This window comes from Oryza brachyantha, chromosome 11 (assembly GCF_000231095.2).
Source record: "Oryza brachyantha chromosome 11, ObraRS2, whole genome shotgun sequence".
NCBI classification, from domain to species: Eukaryota; Viridiplantae; Streptophyta; class Magnoliopsida; order Poales; family Poaceae; genus Oryza; species Oryza brachyantha.
The window spans coordinates 10,230,821-10,252,592 of record NC_023173.2 but is presented as its reverse complement, the minus strand read 5'-3'; the positions used below and the strand labels follow the sequence as shown (position 1 = coordinate 10,252,592).

At 36.1% G+C, this 21,772-nt stretch overlaps 1 protein-coding gene across 2 annotated transcripts; it reads right to left on the bottom strand.

The window, feature by feature from the left end:
• Positions 1-397: 397 nt before the first annotated feature.
• Positions 398-19,822, bottom strand: LOC102711744 (phospholipid-transporting ATPase 2-like). Of its 2 annotated transcripts, none has more exons than XM_006662799.3 (25): positions 19,508-19,822; positions 17,451-17,647; positions 17,095-17,308; positions 15,276-15,392; positions 14,809-14,901; positions 14,562-14,736; positions 12,971-13,137; positions 11,542-11,646; positions 10,054-10,151; positions 9,832-9,974; positions 8,632-8,728; positions 8,442-8,554; positions 8,170-8,334; positions 7,760-7,914; positions 7,599-7,679; positions 7,402-7,522; positions 6,361-6,467; positions 6,157-6,288; positions 5,203-5,356; positions 2,435-2,552; positions 2,137-2,310; positions 1,779-1,830; positions 1,323-1,450; positions 1,073-1,223; positions 398-992 (listed from the first exon to the last, which is right to left on the bottom strand). In XM_006662799.3, exons 2-25 carry the CDS (start codon positions 17,570-17,572, stop codon positions 654-656), a joined length of 3,321 nt encoding a protein of 1,106 aa, XP_006662862.1. In that variant the 5' UTR covers positions 17,573-17,647; positions 19,508-19,822; the 3' UTR covers positions 398-653. The 2 variants fall into 2 exon arrangements, with proteins under 2 accessions (XP_006662862.1, XP_015698081.1); XM_015842595.2 differs by having other exon boundaries at positions 8,442-8,551.
• Positions 19,823-21,772: the final 1,950 nt, after the last annotated feature.

Sequence of the window (21,772 nt, the reverse complement as noted above, 5' to 3'; positions counted from 1 at the left end):
GGTCACGTCGACGCGTATGGTTATATTTAAAGTATTAAATATAGTCTAATTATAAAATAAATTTTAGATTCCACCTGAAAATCATGAGACAAATCTTTCAAGTCTAATTAATCCGTCATTAGCATATAGCATTTATGGCTAATCATATATTAATTAGGCTCAAAAGATTCGTCTCACGATTTCCCCCGTATGTTTTAATGTTCATGTATATTTATTGTTTTATTTAGGTGTCCAAAGATTTGACGTAATGTTATTTAGAAAAAATTTTGGAATTAAACAAGCTTAAATAGCGTTGGTGAGTTGCTGCTGTTGACATGATATTTCTGAACCCTCCCAAGTTTTCTATTGGTTGCCTTGGTGACGTGGAACTGATGGCTTCATTAGCAAACAATTGAAGTCACAGTGCAAATTCAAGACCCTTCTCTGTAAAACCATGTAGATAAGAATTAGTGTGATACAAAACCCTTCTCTTATCACTTTCCTGTTTCTTTTCTAAACAATTCAAACTAATCATTTACGGCTTTGCACATCAAATCTAATTCAACTGCAATGCTACTGTTTTCCCTCCTTTTTCTACGAGGGGTACTCTTTGTCGTCGTTGTTCTGATAATCCTAATGGGAGTATAAATCTGTGCTACAACCACCAGGAAAAGTTAATTTGCTTTTATATTTCTGGGGTAAGAAGGTGTTGTCCTGGATTGTGCTGGCTGAAATATATCAAACGAGGATGAGACTAAAGATCTTCGGGAAGAAATAGGTGAGTCTGAAAGTAAGGGTTCATAAACAGAGTTCTTGTTCTTCACTGGTGTCGTTGAAATGGAAACGTTCGTGTTCTCCATATCTGATCTCAGCTGGGACTCCAGATTTACCAGGGTGTACATTGGTCCACGCGATCGCTCAGCCTTCTGAAGAATGTTAATACCACTAGGTCTGTATGTATATCTGAAATATTTCAGAGCTAATACAGGGCCCATGCCAACTCCACTGATTAACTGAAACATTGATTAATATGGTCATGAGGAATCAATGTTTGTATGTACACAACAAATCAAAAGTGTCATAAATAACCTACCAGCAGTGTTACCCAGTATGTTGGCTGTCTGCAAAGGCGGAACATGATAGTGTACATCCCAGCAGATGGTATGCTGCTGATGAAGAAATTTATGATGTAGAACGCAACGAAGTTTCCCCATATTGCGAGAAATTGCATGAATGTGAAAGAACTACAAAAGAGAGAGAGAGAGATAGAAGACAGGTAAGCACAAGTATAATCTGAATTGCAGTTCCTAAAAGCACAATGAATCAAGTTCTTGTTTTCCTACTTCATCTCCAATGTCACCACAAAAGCCTGCAACCAAATGCTTCCTGAGAGGGCAACCATTGACAACTCTTCCATCTCACTCTTCTCATTAGCATAAGCATGAATTGTAATCAGGAAAACAACAATTGCCTGAAATGAACCAGGAAAAAGGCACGAACATCAATCCACCTGAAAATGACTCAGGTACCTATAGCTCATGAATTAGTGAAATATGTGGTCCAAACCAATATAGTGGGCCCACATTTTGTAATATGTACTGACCATATATATCAAAAAAAATTCTTAGCTTACAACTTCGATAAATGAAGCCAAAAAAAAAAGATGCGGTGCTGTGATATGGAAGAGCATGCAAATAGAACTCAGATATTTTCTTATTTTTACCAAAAATGAAGGCACTGTCTCATACTATTTGCACAACACTGTACTAATATGTTTGCATTCAGATATATGAACTTACGTGATACAATGATCGACCAAACCAACCAGCAAATGTACTTGGATTTAAAAGCCTGGAAAAGAGGCAGAATTTACTTGAGGCAACCCAAACTGAATATAAGAGATTCAGATAATTTGCTGGTAAATACAAGTTCCAGACAATAGATATATAACAATGTGAACTTTTAACAAGTGGTGCTTCCATGTGTTACAGCAGAAAAAAGACATCACATTAAAGCATGATAGCATATTAATTTTTCCCAACAAGAGAAGTTTTTGAGATGTCTGATTAGTTGTGATGGGAATGAGGGATGTAGCACAGAAATTGATACCGCAAACTATATAAACAGTTGATGAAAATGGAAGAAAGTGAAAGTAACCTTCCAGCCTGGCAGTAAAGCAATATCTCTGGATTTTGCATCACTGTCTTTTCTGATAAATCCTTATCCAGGACAGTAGTTAGAACAGGAATGCTTGTGTAGAAGACATTATAAGCCATCAAACTAACCGAGTTGAATAGACTTGTTCCAGCAATACCAGAAAGAAAAGAAAAACTGCATGCATAGAATGAAAACATTGAGAAGCATATATCCAACATTCTTTTATAGATAAAATGGACTATGCGAATACAAGAATTCAAATAAATCAAAAAGGACACAAATTAAGTTTATGACTTACAGTATCTGAATAAAGCAAATTAACAATGACTTGTAGAAAGAATACTGAGAAAGAAAAGCTGTACGGTTGTATGAGTATCGCCCATGGACAAGAATCAGCCTTTTTAAAAACCTGAACTCTGCCAACACACAAAAAAAAAAAAGATCAGCAGGCCATAAAAATTCTAAGTAAAATTGTAGTGTATGAACCAATCCAGACTATAATCAGAATAGCAGATAATGAAGGCAAAATACTGCTAAACATAAGCACATATAGCTCCACATACAAAGTTGAGGAACTACTCTTCCCTCAAAGAGATCAATTCTTAGGTACCAAATGACCAACATACAACAAGAATTGTCGCCACAACTTCAGTACACAATAGTTGTAGTTTTCTGCAGTTTAAGAGCTACTGGCTTGCTAATCATTTAGTAGCTCAATTCTTTTTACACATCAAGCATCTCAAGAAAATAAAATGCAAGTCACTGCTATTGTAGAAAGGGAAATCTATTCAGATGCATGGTGTCGTATTCCCCTTTCCAGGCTTTCCTACATAAATATCCTGCTTTCCTTCATAGCTAATGCCATTCTCATGTGCACTAAACAACCTTCCTATGTATTTTGGCTTTGATGAGTCAGTAATGTCCAACCAACCCATGGTGTCAGTTAAGGTGATAACTGAGAGGTGCTATGGTTGGAGACTTGTGCAGGCAACAGTTGAACTTATGGATAACATGCTCAAACTTGTGCTGTACCAATATTGTATGATTGGCCAATCGGACCTGATCACCATGGCACCGATCAGGCCAATTAATCATCGATCAGCCTGATTAATCGAGGCTGATCGGTACAGTAGCACAGTACATTTACCAGAACATAATAACCATATATACTATTTAGTGTGCAACATAAAATGCAATAATAGAGGTATTATTTGATGGTTAGATGGTACTTAGCTTTGAGCTTTGTTGTCTAAGGTGCCAGCCTAACTAAAATTCTAAGGGATAAAAGACTGTTCAGATTGGGCCAAAACTCCAATCACATTCTGATTGGCCTGATCGTTGGGGCTTCTGATCGCCCGATTGATCGGACCTAATCGTTGACTAATCGGACAATCGGAAACCTGATCGGCCTGATCGTTTAGAATGACCTAATCAAGGTCAGGGGACCGATCAACCCGATTAATCGTGATTAATCGTACGATTAGATAACATTGTGTTGTACATTGAATTCTTTATGTGCAATAGTAAACTCTTATCATGGCATTGATTATGGATCTTGTCTAACATTTTTATAAAACTTTATCACTATGGCTCATTGATATGCAATAGTTTAAGACAGTTATTAGAGGCAGAAAAAAGTGGAGTGTCTCCCTGAAATATTGATAAGTGCATACCTAAAAAAGATTTTTTATTAAAGAAATCTTTATACACCGTGTGATCTCTTAGAACAAACTATTAACATCTTACAAATGAAAAACACAGATATCATCCGGTTCAAGATAGGAATGTTCATAGTAACTAGTCTCAATTTGAACAAACTTCTGACATAAACTGGGTAGCAACATTAGATAACTTGCATAACTACCCCATCTAAGAGAGCAGTTGGGAGTATTGTCCTGAAATGCATCACAACACAGCTTGGCACTTGATTATCTGAGTGAGAATATTCAATTAGTCCCCGCAAAACAAAAGAGAACAGTCAATAAGTCAGTTTTTTCCTTTGGGTATATTCGAATTTTCCAATCATGATTTCATCATAAAATACCAATGTAATCCAGTAAATATTAACAGTGTGGCAGGGTAAATACAAAAACCATGGGGATAGGCTACTCGGCTCCCTACCAGAGTGCCAGTGGCAGCAATGCTTTTCTCTGATATGGTATCAGAGGCTCTTTGGCTTGCTGGACTAACTTTGTTAACTTTGTTGCTTAGTACATAATGAACTGATTAGGTTTCTTCTGTAGCGTAGATTCCTGTGTGACAATACCAGTGTACTATAATATGACCTCTTCCTCAAGAATATAATAGCTACTCCATCCGTCCCAAAATATAGCAACTTCTAGCATTAAAAATTTGTCCCAGAATATAGCGACTTCTCCACCTAGTTCCCTAGCTCAAACAATCATAACAATCTATTATTTAATTTCTCCACCCATATGTACCAATCATAACTATCCCGCATTTAATTCCACCTACTTTCTTAATCTCCATCTAAAACTCCAGAAATCCTTATATTTTGGGATGGAGGAAGGACCTTCCTAGAAACCCATCTCTAACTTCCAAACCAATTGATAGAATACCACTTAGCTAATTTATAGGAAACTAATTAATTATTTATAAAATAATATCTTGTGTTGGAAGGTAAAACCTTCCCTAATCCTAATGCTACAGTTGTATACTTATTTTGGAGAGTAAAACCTTCCCTAATCCCAAAACACAGTCACACAGAGGCCTACAAATTTAAATTTTCTTTGGTTCCACCCATCAATTCAACCAGATACTTACAATGAAGAGAAGTTGAAGAGGATATATTTGCCACTGCATTTGCCCAATCAATCTTGCTAAACAGGAACTGGTAAACTATTTATAATCTAGCAGCTTAGCATATTAGAAGTAAATTGAACACATATTTGACAGATGAATTTATACATAGGACACAAATTATTATAGAATAGCAAGATCTTGTGAACCTATCATTAATACAACACTAAGATAAGGTGAAAAACTTCATCAAGTAAATAGTGATGAGTGATGATATGCAGGACAATTTTGATAAGAAAGACTTACTGCCAATGCTATAGTCAGCAGCCCTTGCTGCTTGAAGACCTTCTCTGCCACTAATTCCTACACCAATATCAGCCTGTTGTATCATCCTGACATCATTCCCACCATCTCCAATAGCCAAAGTTCGATAGTCACATGACTTTAGAAGCTTTACAAGCTACAAAAAAATTACATAATGTTTATTAAAACTAGGGCCCAGCCGCCCAGGGAGATCACTGATGAATATCTATCATGGACATCTCAGCTTCTTGCATATATAAGTATAGATTAAAAGATATTGGTACATTTTCTAAAAGCATTTGAAATGACTTTAAATTTAAATGCACGACGTAGCTTCTATGATTGTAATTGCAAGCTCGAAGCCCCTTTCTCCCTTCCTAAAAGAAAATAAACAAAGAGATACATATGTTCCTTTAAGAGAAAAAATGTGAATGCTCACAATATAGAGGAAATAGTATGCCATATCAGAAGTACTCCCTCTGTCCCAAAATAACTTTATTTTCCCATCCCACACATACAAATACAAAAGAAAAAGACTACAATGTTCTCCACTTTATCAAATCCCAATGCACCTTATCTAGTTTCAATGCACTGATTCCCTACTTTCACAGACTTTAATGCAATGATTGCTCGAAAATGAACTTATTTTGGGACAAACAAGAGGAAGCAAAGTTGATCTTATTTTGGGACGGAGGGAGTATAAAGTAGTGGTTTGTGAGGAGGGGTTATTTTTCAGGTTCCAGGAGTTCAGGATGAAATATGGGGTGTTTCAGAGGAGAATGAAAACTGCACTGCCAAAACAGTTGTGCAAGTCTGAAGGACTGGCTCCTTGGAAAAGACATGTCATACTTACTATATTGCATCATCAAGTTATGAAATTTAACAGTAAAAAACAAGAATAGTAATGAATAAATTTGAGTCCAGCAAACATGACCAAACCAATGCCACTGAATTTACCTGTGCTTTTTGAGACGGTGTAACCCGGCAGCATATTGCTGTTTTAGAAAGAACTGCTAGTTCAGTAAAGGCTTCATTGTAGCGCGATAGGATGATTTCAAGAGCCCAACCATCGACAACAAAAGCTAGCTCCTGTTCCAACCAAATATTATGTTACCGGGTATGAAATCAAAAATCTGTCAATATAAAAGATTTAAAACTCACCTTAGGTTCAGAAGTAGTTATCCGCATAGTAAGAAGAACTCTTTCCAAGCTTCTAGCGACTTCGTCTTCAGTTCTTCCATTGATATACAAGAGTTGACCCTTAGGCTCTACATATGAAAAAGATAAGTCACAGTCATGTAGCAGCGTAATGAAGCCAATTGCCACCCAACACTGTGCTTTTTTGAATTGAAGCTGGAATTGATGCAATTGAACAACTATTTCATTTCTTAAAGCTTATTCATCATTCTAACTTACTTGCAGAGGATTGATGCAAATCTTGAGTTAAGTTTGAAAATTTTATGAGAATGTCACATTTTTAAGTAATATAAAGGACTTGATCAGAACAGTGACTGACTGAAACATTGTTTAGGAACGAATGTGATGATCCTTGGATCATTACATTAGCATGGGGTAAACATCCATTGGAGGAAGGTCAGACAACAATAAATTAAGTAGAACAGTGGTATGAAGTAGAACACTGATAGGTGGAGTAAACGATTTAGAATAGTTGTATACTGGAGACAAATGCTAGAGTTCAGGGAGCAAGACCTTCCTGTCCATGGATGAATCAACCCTCAAACTTATTTTTAATTTTTTTTAAGAAAAGATAAAAACTCAATTTAATCTCAACTCTAATCTTACAAAATCCTAACCTATAATACCAAGGGATACCTTTTCATCTGTGTGACCAGTATTCCTGAACATCCGTCATATGATTATTGTTTGAACCTAATCCTAGTGGAAGGGCATCATGTTGACAATTCTACCAACTACCAGTAGTGCAACACTAACATTAGTAACTAGTAACATTGCTACAGGCTCATACAGGCCACTGAGAATGGGCTTTAGCCAACTGCCTTTTTTCTCTTTTGTCAGGGGGGCAGGGCAGGGGTGCATGGGATTCTATTTTTCTTGCAGGAGGGCGCTGCATGCAAGGGAGGAGGATGGATGACTATGCTTTTAAGTAGTAGAGATAACATAAGTCAAAATAATTAGTGAATTCTTCTAGAAGTGAAAACTATTCAGTCAGAGGACTACCACCTGAAGAAATGAGATTGCACAAAAGTGCGATTTGAATGGCAGTGCTTTGTTTATCGCCGGTTAACATCCAAAAATTGATTCCTGACTGCCTCAGTATTTCAATAGTTTCTGGTACACCAGCCTTTACAAAGATCAACAGATTCATGAGAAAAGAATATAAAATGACAAATGGTTAGAAATTAAGGCAAAGGAAAAACCTGGAGGCGATCTTCTATCGCACTAACACCAAGTATCTCTAAGCTGTGCTCTAGTTTCTGGCATACCTCAGCAACTTTCCACTGATCAGAAGAAATGTTACAATATTAGTTTTATAGCACCAGGTTTATATCTAGATAAAAGAAATCAACATGATACTTACCTCCCTATCAATTAAAGCGCTGTTGGCTTCCTTGAATGATCGAGACCATTCTAGGTACTCTTCCGATTCCAGTTCACGATATCCCAAGCAGAGTGTCCGTAATCCCAGCTGAGCATATTTATCGACTGCATCAACAAATGTCTTTATCCGCTGTCCTGAAAAATAGTAGAATCATGAGTCTAAAGAACATAAGCAGAGTCATTAGTTGAGCAGCACTTAAAAATTCAAGTTTTTCACATTTTGTTTTTGCAGAGGTAAAGGTTCAAGACAATACAGTTAATTCTCATCAAGAATTATAAAATAGCACATAAAATGAAGATCAATTAGCATGAATGAAAAACACCAAATATTTTAAATATTACGGTTCGAAAAAATATAATGAAAACACATCTTCAGAGTGCTAGGATTACCAGAGTAAGCACACGGAATAATTGCTTCATCTGCACCTTTTGATAAGAGAAAAATCTTTCCACTTTCACAATCCAATACCACAACAGACATTCTTTTTCGATCAGATGTGAACTCTAGAATGTCAAGTATCTCATATTGAACCACCCGTCTATTGAAGTGAATTTCTGCTCAAATACATGTCTTATTATTCTGTCAAGACGACATGAACCAAAGAAGAAGAAAGAAAATAGATGAACAGCAAGGAAACATAGGTGAAATGAAAGAAACCTACCAGCATTGTTTCCATTTTTGTTGACAAGCACCATATGCAAATTAGAGGCGGCGTTAACAAGAGCATCCTCATCCTGGGACTGAGCTTTATATAAAATTGCTCCACCAGAACTGCTATTGGAAAAAAGGCAACGGTAAGGTAAAAGAAATAAATATGTGCCAAGACTAACTGAGACAGATAAAAATATAACCTTTTTATAGGAATAACTGTGTTGCAGAGGGTCATGACTGTCAAAAACTTAATGACGTGAGGAGAATTATTGGCAACAGCATTCAGCAGTTCGACATCTGAACATAACTGTACATTAGTACACATACTGACAAACTTGCAAAAGCATGTGCATCATGAAATACTTCTCCAAAGTAAGAATAGGTATTAGCACTCATCGATTAACATAAGGCATGTTGACATATTATCTATCTTCTAATGTTGAGCGGAGAAGAAGAGCAAAGAAAGCACAAACACCTATCTCAAATGATTTGAGCAATCTGATAAGCATCGGATGAGCCACAGTACATATTTTAGAGTTAAGACTATAGGCCCACAAAAATATATGTCGATACTCCATTAGAGAAGGCTACATGACAGACCCACAAGATTATAGAATTATCTCCTGTTAGACTCTTGGCCAACCATAAGTTTTCACAATTTCATTATATATTTGAATATACTAAACCAAACATATTTTTTTCATGTGCTCTCCAATGTAAATACATTGACTAGGCACAGGGTTTATATTCTACTAGTAATTTGAGAAGTTTCGTCAATAGGCTTGCATGTAAATTTAGGAGTTTGCATACCACCAATATAACTACTTTAGCGTGCTATTCATATGCATGTATTTATCATCCACACAAATACCCTCTTTCATCTTTCAAAAAAAAAAATCATGGGAGGGTACCGATGTCATTTCCTCTCATAACATAATCAAGTTCATCAACTCATTAATCCTTGTACAGGGTTAATAAGTGCATTGCATTGATCAACAGGCAATTTACAAGACAACCTTGGGAAAAAAATAACTAAAAACCCAACAAAAAATTGAAAACATAGTGGTGCGTTCTTTATAAGCTAGCTGTTTTAGAAAGATGAAAAATCTTCAACGGTTAAAGAGACAGCTGAAAGGTATTCTGTTTCTTCCTAGTATATTTTTGCATTATCTATATTATATAACTCAGTAGTGTTACTCTGTCATCCTGGTACTAACCCCTCCACTGGAACATATAATTTTTACAGATGCATTCCTTTCCTTGTGGAAACACTATGATCCAACCTAATATGTTCAGCTCACAATTGAAAGTAATTCATTCCAGGTCACCTAACAATGGCATTGATTAGAATCCTAGCTTCAAAGAATGAAGAAAAATGATTAGTAATGATTGTAGATGACCTCTAAGCGCATCCCCGCTCTCATTCCCATAAAAGGTGCCACCAATGCAGCACCTTCTGAAGATCATCTTGTTCTCAGTCAGAGTCCCAGTTTTGTCTGTCAAAATGTATTCAACTTGACCCAAGTCTTCACTAATTGCTGTGCTGGTAGTTATCAAAAGATGATTAGATATAAGAAACAAACAACATCATTTTACCAAGAAAAGGAAAAATGTCCACTTACTTTGCTGCATGAGCAGGTGTATCCGTTTCATGGTCATACATCTCCTCATCCCAGTCTATGAACTTTGCATACAGACTTTTAACGAAGTCTAGAGAAACCTACAAGACACATGTGTAACTTCAATCAACTAGGGTTCCTCCAATTCTGCATTATACCTTGAGGAAAATGTTCTGATCCTACATTGCTTGTGTATCAGAAGTCTAAAATAAACAGGTGCCATTGATCTCAATTCAGAATGAAAGTTGACTAAACCATTCTAAAAAATATCAATATTAGTTACTTTAATATTTTTGCATCGAGTCAGAATAGCCAGTTTTCTAAAACACAATTCTTGTCAAAAATTTAGAATTACAGGTAAGATTTCCCATCCTGGAATCAACTAACAAAATTGGGTAAGAAAGCCAACCGTCCTATGTCCAGTTCTCTCTAAGTCCACATGATCGCCACAGCTGCATTGCTAGTACAATCTACGATGTGCTATATACAGCCTCCATATGATTCTAGCAAACTTCTTCCTAAGCATAAACAATGCATTCAAAGTTATTATCCTTTTTCTATCATGCGCCCTCACTAATTTCTTCAGCATTTATCAGTAAACACGCACATTGACTAGTCTATTTAGTGTTGAGGTGAGTACAATGGTCATTCTGTTGTATTATTACTTTAGTTTCATGATCTCCCTATTCCTGCTCTTCACCAAAATTGCCCTACAGAAAGCAATGGAGGGAGCATTATGGAAGTACACTATTACGCATAAAAAAACTGAACACCATGGTAATTTAGTAGTATAACATATCTAGTGTTTCGGTTTAACAGAAAGAGACAGCAACCTCCATGTCACTGGGGTGATATCTAGTCGTCCACATATTCTGCTAAAATTTGTGGCACTGAGAATTTACTAGTAACTACAATTGCTAGTAGGATGTCCAAGGCATAAAGTATTGGTTAATATCTTACTAATTTACAAGATAAATTTGCTGTTATTTCTGTTTTCCATTATAGAAGGATTACAACCATGTAAAACCTTGAATGTACGAAAATCATGGTGGGAACTAGCACAAAAAAAAAGTACAATCCTGAATAACATCGAACTAGTAAACAACAATTAAAAACATGTGGATTTAAATGAATGGATAGTTGATGCAGATCAAGTAATTTATTATTAAAACCAAGACGATAGAAGTGCACCAGCCAGGAAAAAGTAGTGATCATGGTCTAGGGTTTTCTATCGTTATTGGTTTTGAGTCTAGATATGGTCTGAAAGCGCAAGGGAAGCCATTTTTCATTGAAAGCTCAAAATGAAGCACAAAGCTTTTGAAAGCAAGTTTTCTCAAGCTACTATTGCTTCCAAAGTTTAACATCACAATCATATTTAATTTAGTAAATGATGGAAATATTAAGCATGAGAATATTTTTTATGATTACACAAAAATCAGCATATAAAACACAAGCAACTAACCAGGATTCAATAATTTCAAAGAGTCATACCTTTATTGAAATGGGAATCATAATGGAGCATAATAGTTCAAACCGCAGAGGGATAACGAAAATCTGATACCATGGTTCATCATCATCGTATTTGACATACCATTGCTAAAAAATTGCAAGTACAGTCAGGTTAATGAAATATTCAGTGCATATATTAGTAATGAGATTAATAAAGGAAGTAATGAGAAATTGAGAATTTAATTTATGTCCACCTAGTGATTAGCCCACTAAATCATAAATAAGTGGTTCACTGAATCTCACTAGGAGGATCTGTGTTTTGGTGGTTTCAATTCCAAGCAACTCTTTGCCGCAAAATTATTGAAGGAACTAGGTAAATGTCCATGCATTGCTATGAATAAAAATCATTCTTAATAAATATTTGCTTCTGGCAGTGCCACATCAGAAATAATTTTCAATTATCATTCAAGTTTCATATCTTCATTTTGATCCCAGCCATATTATGTTCATTGTTTAATCTGTCTTGATTATAGTTTCATTTATAAAATATGCATAAGACCTCAAGTTCGTATGCAATCAAGTTATGACTTTGCAACCAGAAAAATTAAATTAATGTTTCCAGGTACTTGTTGTCTGTTGATAATATGCATTAGGGACACGGTTTGTAATAGTGTTCCAATATGATAAATCACTCAAATTTGTATGTTGATCTCCAGAGATATTATCCTATGAACTATTTAATGTCAGTATAACAAGGAAGCTTATAGAATACAGAATATGAATCTAGACCACAACCTTAGGGCTCATATATGACATTTTTTATATATCAGTTCAGTTTCCAAATAGCATGGATAATCCCCTGCATAACAAATGAACCATTAACACGAAGTCAGTTCAAGAAAAATCTAAATTGTGCTAGTTCAATGGCTCCAATTAATGTATTTTCCCTCTGCTAAATGGTAGTAACAAAAAAATAAGGGGGGAGAGATTCACTCCCTCTACTTTTCCTGTGCGCTCCGGCTATACCATCTAATGTCAGTCAATCAAACAAAATGCACAAGCTATTGTGGCAACAGGGACACCTTGATTGGTAACTCACACAGATATGAATTCTGTCTGAAGTTTGGCTGAAAACATTACACTTCGAAACCATAGGAAATCCCTAGGGAGTAAATATAGAAAAATTCAACCAGGAGCAACTAAACTGCGAAAATAGGGTTTGAGAGGACAATACAGCATTCTTTCTAAAAGCAATGTAGTTTACTACAATTTTCAGGACTATGTTGCCTGCTTAAGATACTTAGGCCAGCTGCTATTGTCAAAATGCAATGTATATTATTCATTTGGAAAATTAATAGTTATTCTATCTGCTTGTTGGACCAAACCATGGCCCAAAATTAACAAGAGGCATGCTTAAGATAACCAAATCAAATAAGCTCATTTCATCTCCAGTAGTTAAAGAAAAAGGTACCTTGCGGGCCTCATTGTCCTTCCACAAATTGCCTGCAGATCCAAGGACGAGAACAACAGCAATTTGAAATAAGAATATTGCACCAGTAAGCTTATCAATCATTGCATCCATGGCAGTGAGTTTAGGCTCTGGTACACCCCTACTCATTCCCAACTTAGTCTCGTTGCCTGAAAAGTTGAGGTTGATAATAAAATAATCATCCCTTTTGTAAACTCAACCTGCCTTACCGTTACAGATTAAGCTAAGATATAACATGGCTAGCAATTTGTTTCACCTATAGAAAAGTAAGAATTAGAATTACAAAATGTTCACCATAGTTCTATGACCTTTCAATGAAAATTAAATAATCTATGAAAAGCTCCATGCAAAGGAGTTTTAAATCACAAAAGCTTCCTTTGCATTAGGGTCAGAATCATGATTCAAGACTTACATTTGCTACATCAACTGGTCCTAAATTAGTAACCATGTCCTTTAACCTTTGAATTTAAATTGTAGTCTCTTCCTTACAACATACACACAACCAACCGAAAGATGAGTGTTCAGTATGCATTGAGCAAATGTGAACTCTTCAGTTGACCACAAATTGTACAAAATTACATCTGTACTGATTAGCCAATATTCTCAGAAGTAAATTAGTCACACTTTACATTATTATATCAATTAGTCCTTGAATAAAATTATATAAAATTTACAGGGAATATATGAAAGCTCTATTTCCAAGTGAATTATATTGAAAGACAGTCCTATATATATTTCCTCATATAGTAAATGTGTCATGTAAAAACATAGGAACATAATTTCAAATGTAGAGTAAATATGTTGTCCAAAAGATACTGTTCTAATAGAGGCCTTCTTCAAATGATGATTATATAACACAAATATTGCTCCGTCTCTAAAAATTAAAAACATTACTGATAAATTAGCAATACATGGTCAGTTAGCAATACGAAACAATATTTAGCAATCTATGCCTGTCAAAAAAAAAAGAAAGAAAGAAATCAACCATGTGCCTCCCATATCTGTGATTGGATACTTAAGATTCAAATAAAGGAAGGCAATTTCATGACTAAGCTGAAAAATAAAACATTAAACACCAAGTAAAACCAATTCTGTAACAAACAAGGGAATTTATTAAAAATATCTAGTATGTTAGGATTTAGGGACTCGTTGGTTTAGTCGGGTGTTTTTTTTTAAAATTATATTTGTGCAAATAACTATTTGCGTTCTGTACTTGTTAAGTTGCCTTAAAGGCAGCAACAGCATAGTGAATTAGTCTACATGACAGATTGTCAGTCTTGGTTGCTTACCAACAACTAATCATATTTAGAACATTTTGCCTCCAGTAAATGGGGATACAGAATGAAACAATATACTAACATCAAGGCAAATATGAGGGGAAACAGTTTACAAAAATTTCAGCTTCAGTCAGATTTGTTGGAGCATATAATACTATTGATGGAAAAGGTGCATGTAATACTATTGATGGAACAAGTTTATAATACTATTGATGGAAAAAGTGTATATAATACCATCGATGGAAAAAGTAGTACACGTCAGTCTTGTGAATTAGGGGAAAGCTAGTTCAAGGTACCTGTATAAACTGCCACACCACAAGCCCATTCTGTGTTTCTCAAGTAGCATGACTGTAGCAGTGTGTTACTAATAGTCAGTGGGCAAATGTCATTATCAATAAATGGAGGAAACAGACGTATGTTTGCATCCAATCTTCTGATGTCTTTATCTGGGTATGGACACTCAATAACACCCTGTTAAGGCATGCCAGTGGTGAGAAAGGACATAAAGAAGCAGAAAAAGCCTGCTTCATAAATGCCTGATACCTTAATTTTGTGCAACTGTTCACAGTCCAGTCCTAAACATGTCGATGGAATTACTCTTGTCTTCAAATCAATTTCCCCATCAAGAGCAGCTGTCTAAGGAAATAATCAGAGCTCAAGAATGTTAGGTAAATGAAGACTCTCTGTACCATGCTTTTTTCTTTGGAAAGCAAAACTAAATTGTAAATTGATATTAGACAAGGAGTAAAACAGATCAAGGTAACAAATGAACTTTTTAGATTATCTGTTTTACAAAACTAGGCTGAACAAAGATCAATACTTTTTATTAGGTCAGTAGCATCTATATTGACAGTCAAGGTCGGTGGCATCTACGATTCATTTTGATCTGTATTAAATGCACTACCATTTAGCTAGTGATTTTTATAAGTTCTTAGTTTGAAGAAAATCGTTCACCTGATATCAGTTGTGCAACAAAGTTGAGGGTCAATTTCTATTCATGCGTGTCTTACCTCAACATGACAAATGCCTTGAGAGTCAGAAGTTCCTATCAGAACAAGGTCACATGGTACTTCCTCATTTTCTCGAATCCATACTATGTTACCAACACGAATGTCTTGTGCTTGAACCTAAATAAGAATTGGAAAGTGTCATATTCATAAGCATACAAGTACAGAAAATTTAAGAATCAGATATTACAGAAAAGATTGAAATTACAATTGTATGATTAGTAGCAAAATTTATACATCTATGATCCTCAATATTCTCTGATAATAATGAATCCAGGCAGAATGAGAAGCAGTGAGCATAGAGAAGTACTGTATTTGTGGAAGTATCCGATATTTGTAATGAGCTGTTGGCTATGCATAGCAATAAGTAAGATAATGATGTGTAGCCACGTTCCTTCAAAATAAAACACAATGGATAGCTATGGTTGGTATGCATATGAGCCCTCAATAGTGGAGTGAAAATGGCAGCAAGAGTAACCCTGAAGGGGACAATGACATGGCAGATGGATTGTGAAGCTCTGTAGACAAAGAAGGGTTGAGAGAGGGATGCTGCGGAAAAACAGTGGAAGAGATAGAGAGGCATGGAGATACTTCTTATTCAGCTTAATTCAAGAACTGGAAACTAAAACATATTCAGGCACAGTTGGTTACTAACTTGAATCGGTAATTTCTATAGTAAACACAAACACCTTGTGTTTCTGTAGTAACATACTGTTTACAAAACCCACTAAAATTATAATATTATGAAAGCACACTTTGAGATAATGCACACCTGCTTTTCACGTATCCACTATAACTATTTAAAAATATGTAGATACTCAAATTTTCAATAGTTAACTTCGATGCATGTCCAAAATAGCATGTATTTATGGCTGGAGTAAAGGAGGGCTGAATGGTATAACACTGTTGAGTTTTATAGGGTGTATTTTAATTTTAAAAAGTATTCAGATTAAAGTTTGACAAAGAATGTATTCTTATTAGTTATAAAACCACATTACAAGTATTTGTAGTTTGAGTAACCATTGGTCAAAGTTTACAAACTTTGAGCTTTTAAATCCAGACTATGCCTTAAAAAAATCAACATGGTTGTTGCGAGAGGATTATGGGAAAAGAAAGGAGAATGTACTGCAAGACCAGTTCATCCTATTTACTGAATGAAAAGTGTGACATTGCCTTCTCATTGGTACAAGGTTCAAGGATAAACTACACCAAACTATCTAAAGACAATATACATTGCAGCTAATGCAAATTAAATCTAGAAAAAAACATATCTCTACTTTCCTAAGAAATCATATCTGTGAATTATTAATCAATTGTAACTGTCCTAAAAAATAGGATACCCATTGGCTTATCCCTACCCAAGGAAAAACCAACTTATTACTCATTGAAACAGAATATGTAATCCTAATCTGCAGTATTGGGCACAGTTTATAAACAGTACAACTACCAGAAAATCCCCTTTTTCATGTAAAAATGCATGTCCAGTTTCTTATTATTTTTGAACTATTTGTGTACAATCAAGTCCTTTGTTTTGGCTTAGGCTTAGGGCTTATGGCTTTAAAAATTAATGGTGGGGTGCTACCTCTACTTCAAATAAGCCAAAAAAGCCACTCAGACCTAGCTTTTAGCTTAACACTGTAAGCGTGGCTTATGGCTTTAAAAAAGCTGCATGTTTGTTTAGGCTTATGCTTTTTAGCTTGACTGGCTTATAAGCCTAACAAAGAGTGCCTAAATATTTTAAGAGATGTTAAGAACACAAATGAACAATATCACACAAAGATGGATATTTTTATAAACGGAAAATATTGCTGTATAGACGTACATGTTTGCGGGTACCGTTCTTTACAATCCAAACTTCTTTTTCATTTGCTTGCTTGTCTGAAATATACCTATTATAGTCATCCCACGCTTCTTTGGTTGCTGAAACAGCAAAAATAAAAATAAGCGGGCCCCATGTGCTTGCAGGATTTACAGGAGTGATAAGTGACCACAGTTGGAGGCATGCTATCAGCAAGAAATATTGATTCATGAAACGCCTGAAACACCAAATGAAAAAATCAGCTTCTACAGGAAATGTAATTACAGTTAGGCCTTCTGCAAGGTTTATAATGTAAAAACCAGGAGACTTCCATTTTATTTCAAGAAAGTATAAAATAAATGCAGCTGAGAAGTACAAACCTGAATTGCTCCCATAGATTTTTTGGAAGGAAATTTATTACGGTGTACTTTGTGTTAGTGATCCGATTATCACAATAGTCATTCTGGTATGATTCATCATTTATGTAGACAAATCGCTTCATTGATAAAAAAAAACATGCACTCTATGGCACTTTGTCCCCTCTAGTTGCCACGTGAGATCAGCTGAACAGTCCTGCCTGAAAAATAAGAACATCAGCTTAAAATGGAAACAAAATGGAAAATCCAAGTGAATCAACGTTAATAATTAAAACTGCAGGTAGTGTAACTTAGAAACATCAGCTTAAAAATGCAAGTGAAATGGAAATTCAAGGGGAATCATCCAATGAAGATAATCAATATGAAATATGACCAGTGGAATGAATGGAGACTGGATTCAAATGATCAGCAGTGCTCTTAAAGCGACAAGGTGAGGCACAGCAACCCACCCCTGCCTGATTCCTAGGCAGCGCCTAGGTATTTAAGGCGAGTGTAAGGCGATGCTTTACATACATGAGCACAAGAGGGCATACTAGAGAACTAATTATATTTTCAGTTGGAATATGAGAATAAGGTAAAAAGTCAACAAGAACGCCAGGCAATGGCAACGCTTTGCTTCCCGACAGTGCTCAGATGCCTAGGTGATGCTTTAAGAACCATTATGGTGAGCTAACAACAGTGTAACTAAAAAAGTGATACTACATAACTAAAGGTACTGGACTAATCCAAAATAACTGGTACTTTTGGAAGAAACAAAAAACAAGTTACTAATACTCACCTAAACTGCAGTCAGAATGCACAAGTAAAAAAATATTATCTCCCCACCCCACCCTGCCCAACATGAAAATCATGTCAAACAGAATGCCCTGAAATCTAATTAAGCCATCCGTATTTACTAAATCTAGTTTTGTCGGCTCAAGTATTACTATTAATCTATTATAGGCAACCACAAAGAACGTAGGACAGATGGTCTGACAAACTGAAAGTCCAGCGGAATGAATGCACCAGGAAAAATAAATATAAGCGTACTTTAGCATTTCCACACTGATTTATAATATGATTTGTTCCTACTTTTAGTTTGATCTCTTGTCACTGCCCATATACCATACGCATTGGTCTGCTCCTATCCCTACTGCATAAAACTTGCCGCATCTCCTCTTTAGTTTCACCACCCCTTCAGATAAGGCAATCAAGCTAACTAATTGCAAAATGCCCCAGTGGAGTTATACGATGTTGCTTCTGTACATCCTACATTCATTTTGTATCAATGATTCATCTGATCATAATATATTCACCAATAGGACGAGACTCTCACATTGGATTTCTGAGCACACCACCTTCTGTTTCTGCCTCAATTACTCAGTGAACACTACTTGACTGCTATTTACAAATATATGGGAACATCGAATAAACACCTCAAGAAACAATTGAGTGACCATGTGCTGTTTGATCATGCACTTTCGTCTTCTTGTCAACTCGACTCATGGGACATCAATCAATTGGTTTATACTGTTTACATATGAATTCCACGACTTCTCCACATTGTTGAGCAATGAAATTGCTTAACACTACTCCAAACCTATTAGTGTCTCTTACCTAGTCTGGTGTATGATCATAGGGAAAGGGCTTAGCGGCTTAGTGATAAGGAGGAGATATCATAGGTAGAGGTCAACTTTTTTTAATCCATAGTGCAAGACTTCAAGCTGCCATGGAGTCAAAAGCATTTATACTTTGTAGTCCCGTAAGCCACCTGCACTCGATCAGCAGATTCAAGAAACTTAATCTACAAAATCTATACAACCGCACCTACGGTATGTGTTCATACAAGCTTCAGCATCAAAATATACACCCACATCCTCAACAGATGAACCATGGCCTACTTCAAACAACCAATTATTCTACACTTTTTCCCTGGATCTAACCAGAGATCAAACAAAATCACAGCCATTCTCGGCTGCAGTCATATACGAAAATTGGTTCATCTAAAATATAACCTCCAAAAATCAACCAAACAGAGAGCAGGAGAAGGAGAAGTGTTTCGAGGCCACCACACAACTCACTGCAGTAAGAAGGAAGAAGCGGCGGAGGGATCGGTGGAGCGAGGGGTGCGACGACGAGGTACCGCCAGCTTCGGGAGGGGAGGGGGGGAGGCGCACGGCGGCTGCGAGGGCGTAGGAGCGAAGGAGGCGGATTCGGGACGAGGTCCCCGAGGAGGCTCCGCCGCGGCGCTGGTTGTAGCGGCGGGCGGATCGGGCTCGGCGATGGGCAGCGGCCGGCGCGGCGTCGCCTGAAGGGGAGGGAGGAAGGAGTCGTGGAGGTCAGGAGGTGCGACCGTGCGAGGTGAAAATTGTGAAATGAAACACGGGAAAGTGGTAAAACCCTGCAGCCCTCGTAATGGATTAAAATCGGAGTCGTTTACGTAATTGCCATTAAAAAACAGACAGCGGTTATGTGTATGCCACGAAAAAAGTTTATAGGCAACCATTCATCTAACTTTCGTTTAGCTGCACGCCATTTTAGATGAATAGAGACCTAGCGGTGTCGAATAGAGATATAAAAAGACTGTTTTGCCCTGGTCAGTAAATATAGGACAAACATAATTTTAAAACATTAAGTAAATATGAAAAATCAGTAAAATATTTAGAAAATAACAGAATTAATTTTAAATCAAGAAATAACTAACAAAATTCGTAATTAAATTATAAAATGCCTAGAATTTCAAAAAATTCAGGAAAATTGGCTCATAAATCCAAAAAAAATGTAAAAAATAAAGGAAAATTCGTAAATGAATCCAAAAAATTCGCAGAAAATCTAGGTAATTCAAAACAAACAGAGAAATGCCCAGATTAACCGTCAATAAATGTAGAAAATCAGTAAAAAAATTAGAAAATCACATAATTAATTCTAAATCAGGAAAGAAGTTAGAAAATTCATAGTTAAATTATAAAATATCTAAAAATTCACGAAAAATCAGGAAATGAGTTAGAAAATTCGTAATTAAAATATAAAATGTCTAGAAAATTCACAGAAAATCAGGAAAATCGGCTCATAATTCCGAAAAATTGTAAGAAATAAAGGAAAATTCGTAAATAAATCCAAAAAACATGAAAAAAATCAGGATAATACAAAATAAATCAGAAAAATTATCAGAATAAATCAAAAAATAGGAGAATAATTCAGAAAAATATGGGAATACAATAGTTAAAATACATGATATTAGTACTACATTACTTGGGCCATATCATCAATATTCAAGCAGGTGCATGACTATTGCATACCAACAAAAAAGAAAGGCATGACCATTGCATCCATAGCAACAAATTCATATGAACAACATTTAAAGTAGTTCATCAGCACACTAAGTCCACACATAATAAGATCATCAACATTTAAGTAGTAGTTGACCACATTAAGTCCACACATAAAAAGTCCATACATGTCTTAAATTACAACAAAGGTTGTAGTTCCTCAACATAATTTATTCAAGCTAGAGTTTCTTCTTGCTTCTGGTATTAGAAGCTGGATTGGAGTTTCTTCATGCTTCTGGTATTAGAAGTTGGAGTTCCTCAACATAATATATTCAATTTTCAGCCCCCACATAATTGATGCAAACTTCAAGAGGAAGGGAAAATAGTATATCTCCATTTACAGTAATTCCATCACACCTTCAAATTGCTGACTTGGTGAGGACATCCGGCTGGAATCAGAACTGCTTCACCAAGCTTCTGCTCAAAAGTCCGAGGCTCAACACCTAAAGCAGCAAATCCAACATACGCATATAAAAACAAGCATGGTCATGAAACAATGTGTTGCAGAGAATTCAAGATGTTCATTAACCATATTCTTCCTTCGGCTTTATTTTATGCTACTCGCAGTTAAATAGAAAGTTTGATCATGAATTGGATGAATAACCTGAAGAGTTAACACAATTGCTCAACATAGCTGTTGGTCAACAAAAAATAGGGAAACTAAAATGCTATATGTTGCAACGGCATAGAGAGGCAGAGAACCTGTTTCACTGGATTGCAATGGATGTGCCGAAATTCTGAGGCACGCTTCCTAAGAAAATCTTGCAATTTCTCGGTGTCCTCTCTTTAGAAAATGTCTCACAAAGCACCACCACTTTTTTGGTGCTCTGATACCTCTGGAGCCAGGGGCGGAACTGGGCCTGGGGCAGTTAGGGCCAAAGCCCCACTCGTGGGTCGGTTAATAGTGGAGGAGTGCATATATATTTCTCAAAATTTTAGATCCAGCCTCACTCATTTGGGCTGCATATTTTCAATTTCGTTGGCTCTCAGCCCAACTTCAGTAGGCCGCACATTCCT

Bases quoted from the DNA above. Each gene is read 5' to 3' on its own strand.
- LOC102711744 (XM_006662799.3), bottom strand. From the start codon at position 17,572: ATGAAGCGATTTGTCTACATAAATGATGAATCATACCAGAATGACTAT. The intron at 14,902-15,275 runs GTAAGACACGCA...TTATTTCCTTAG, and splicing joins AAGGCATTTGTCATGTTGAG to ACAGCTGCTCTTGATGGGGA. The intron at 993-1,072 runs GTAGGTTATTTA...TCAATGTTTCAG, and splicing joins CATACTGGGTAACACTGCTG to TTAATCAGTGGAGTTGGCAT.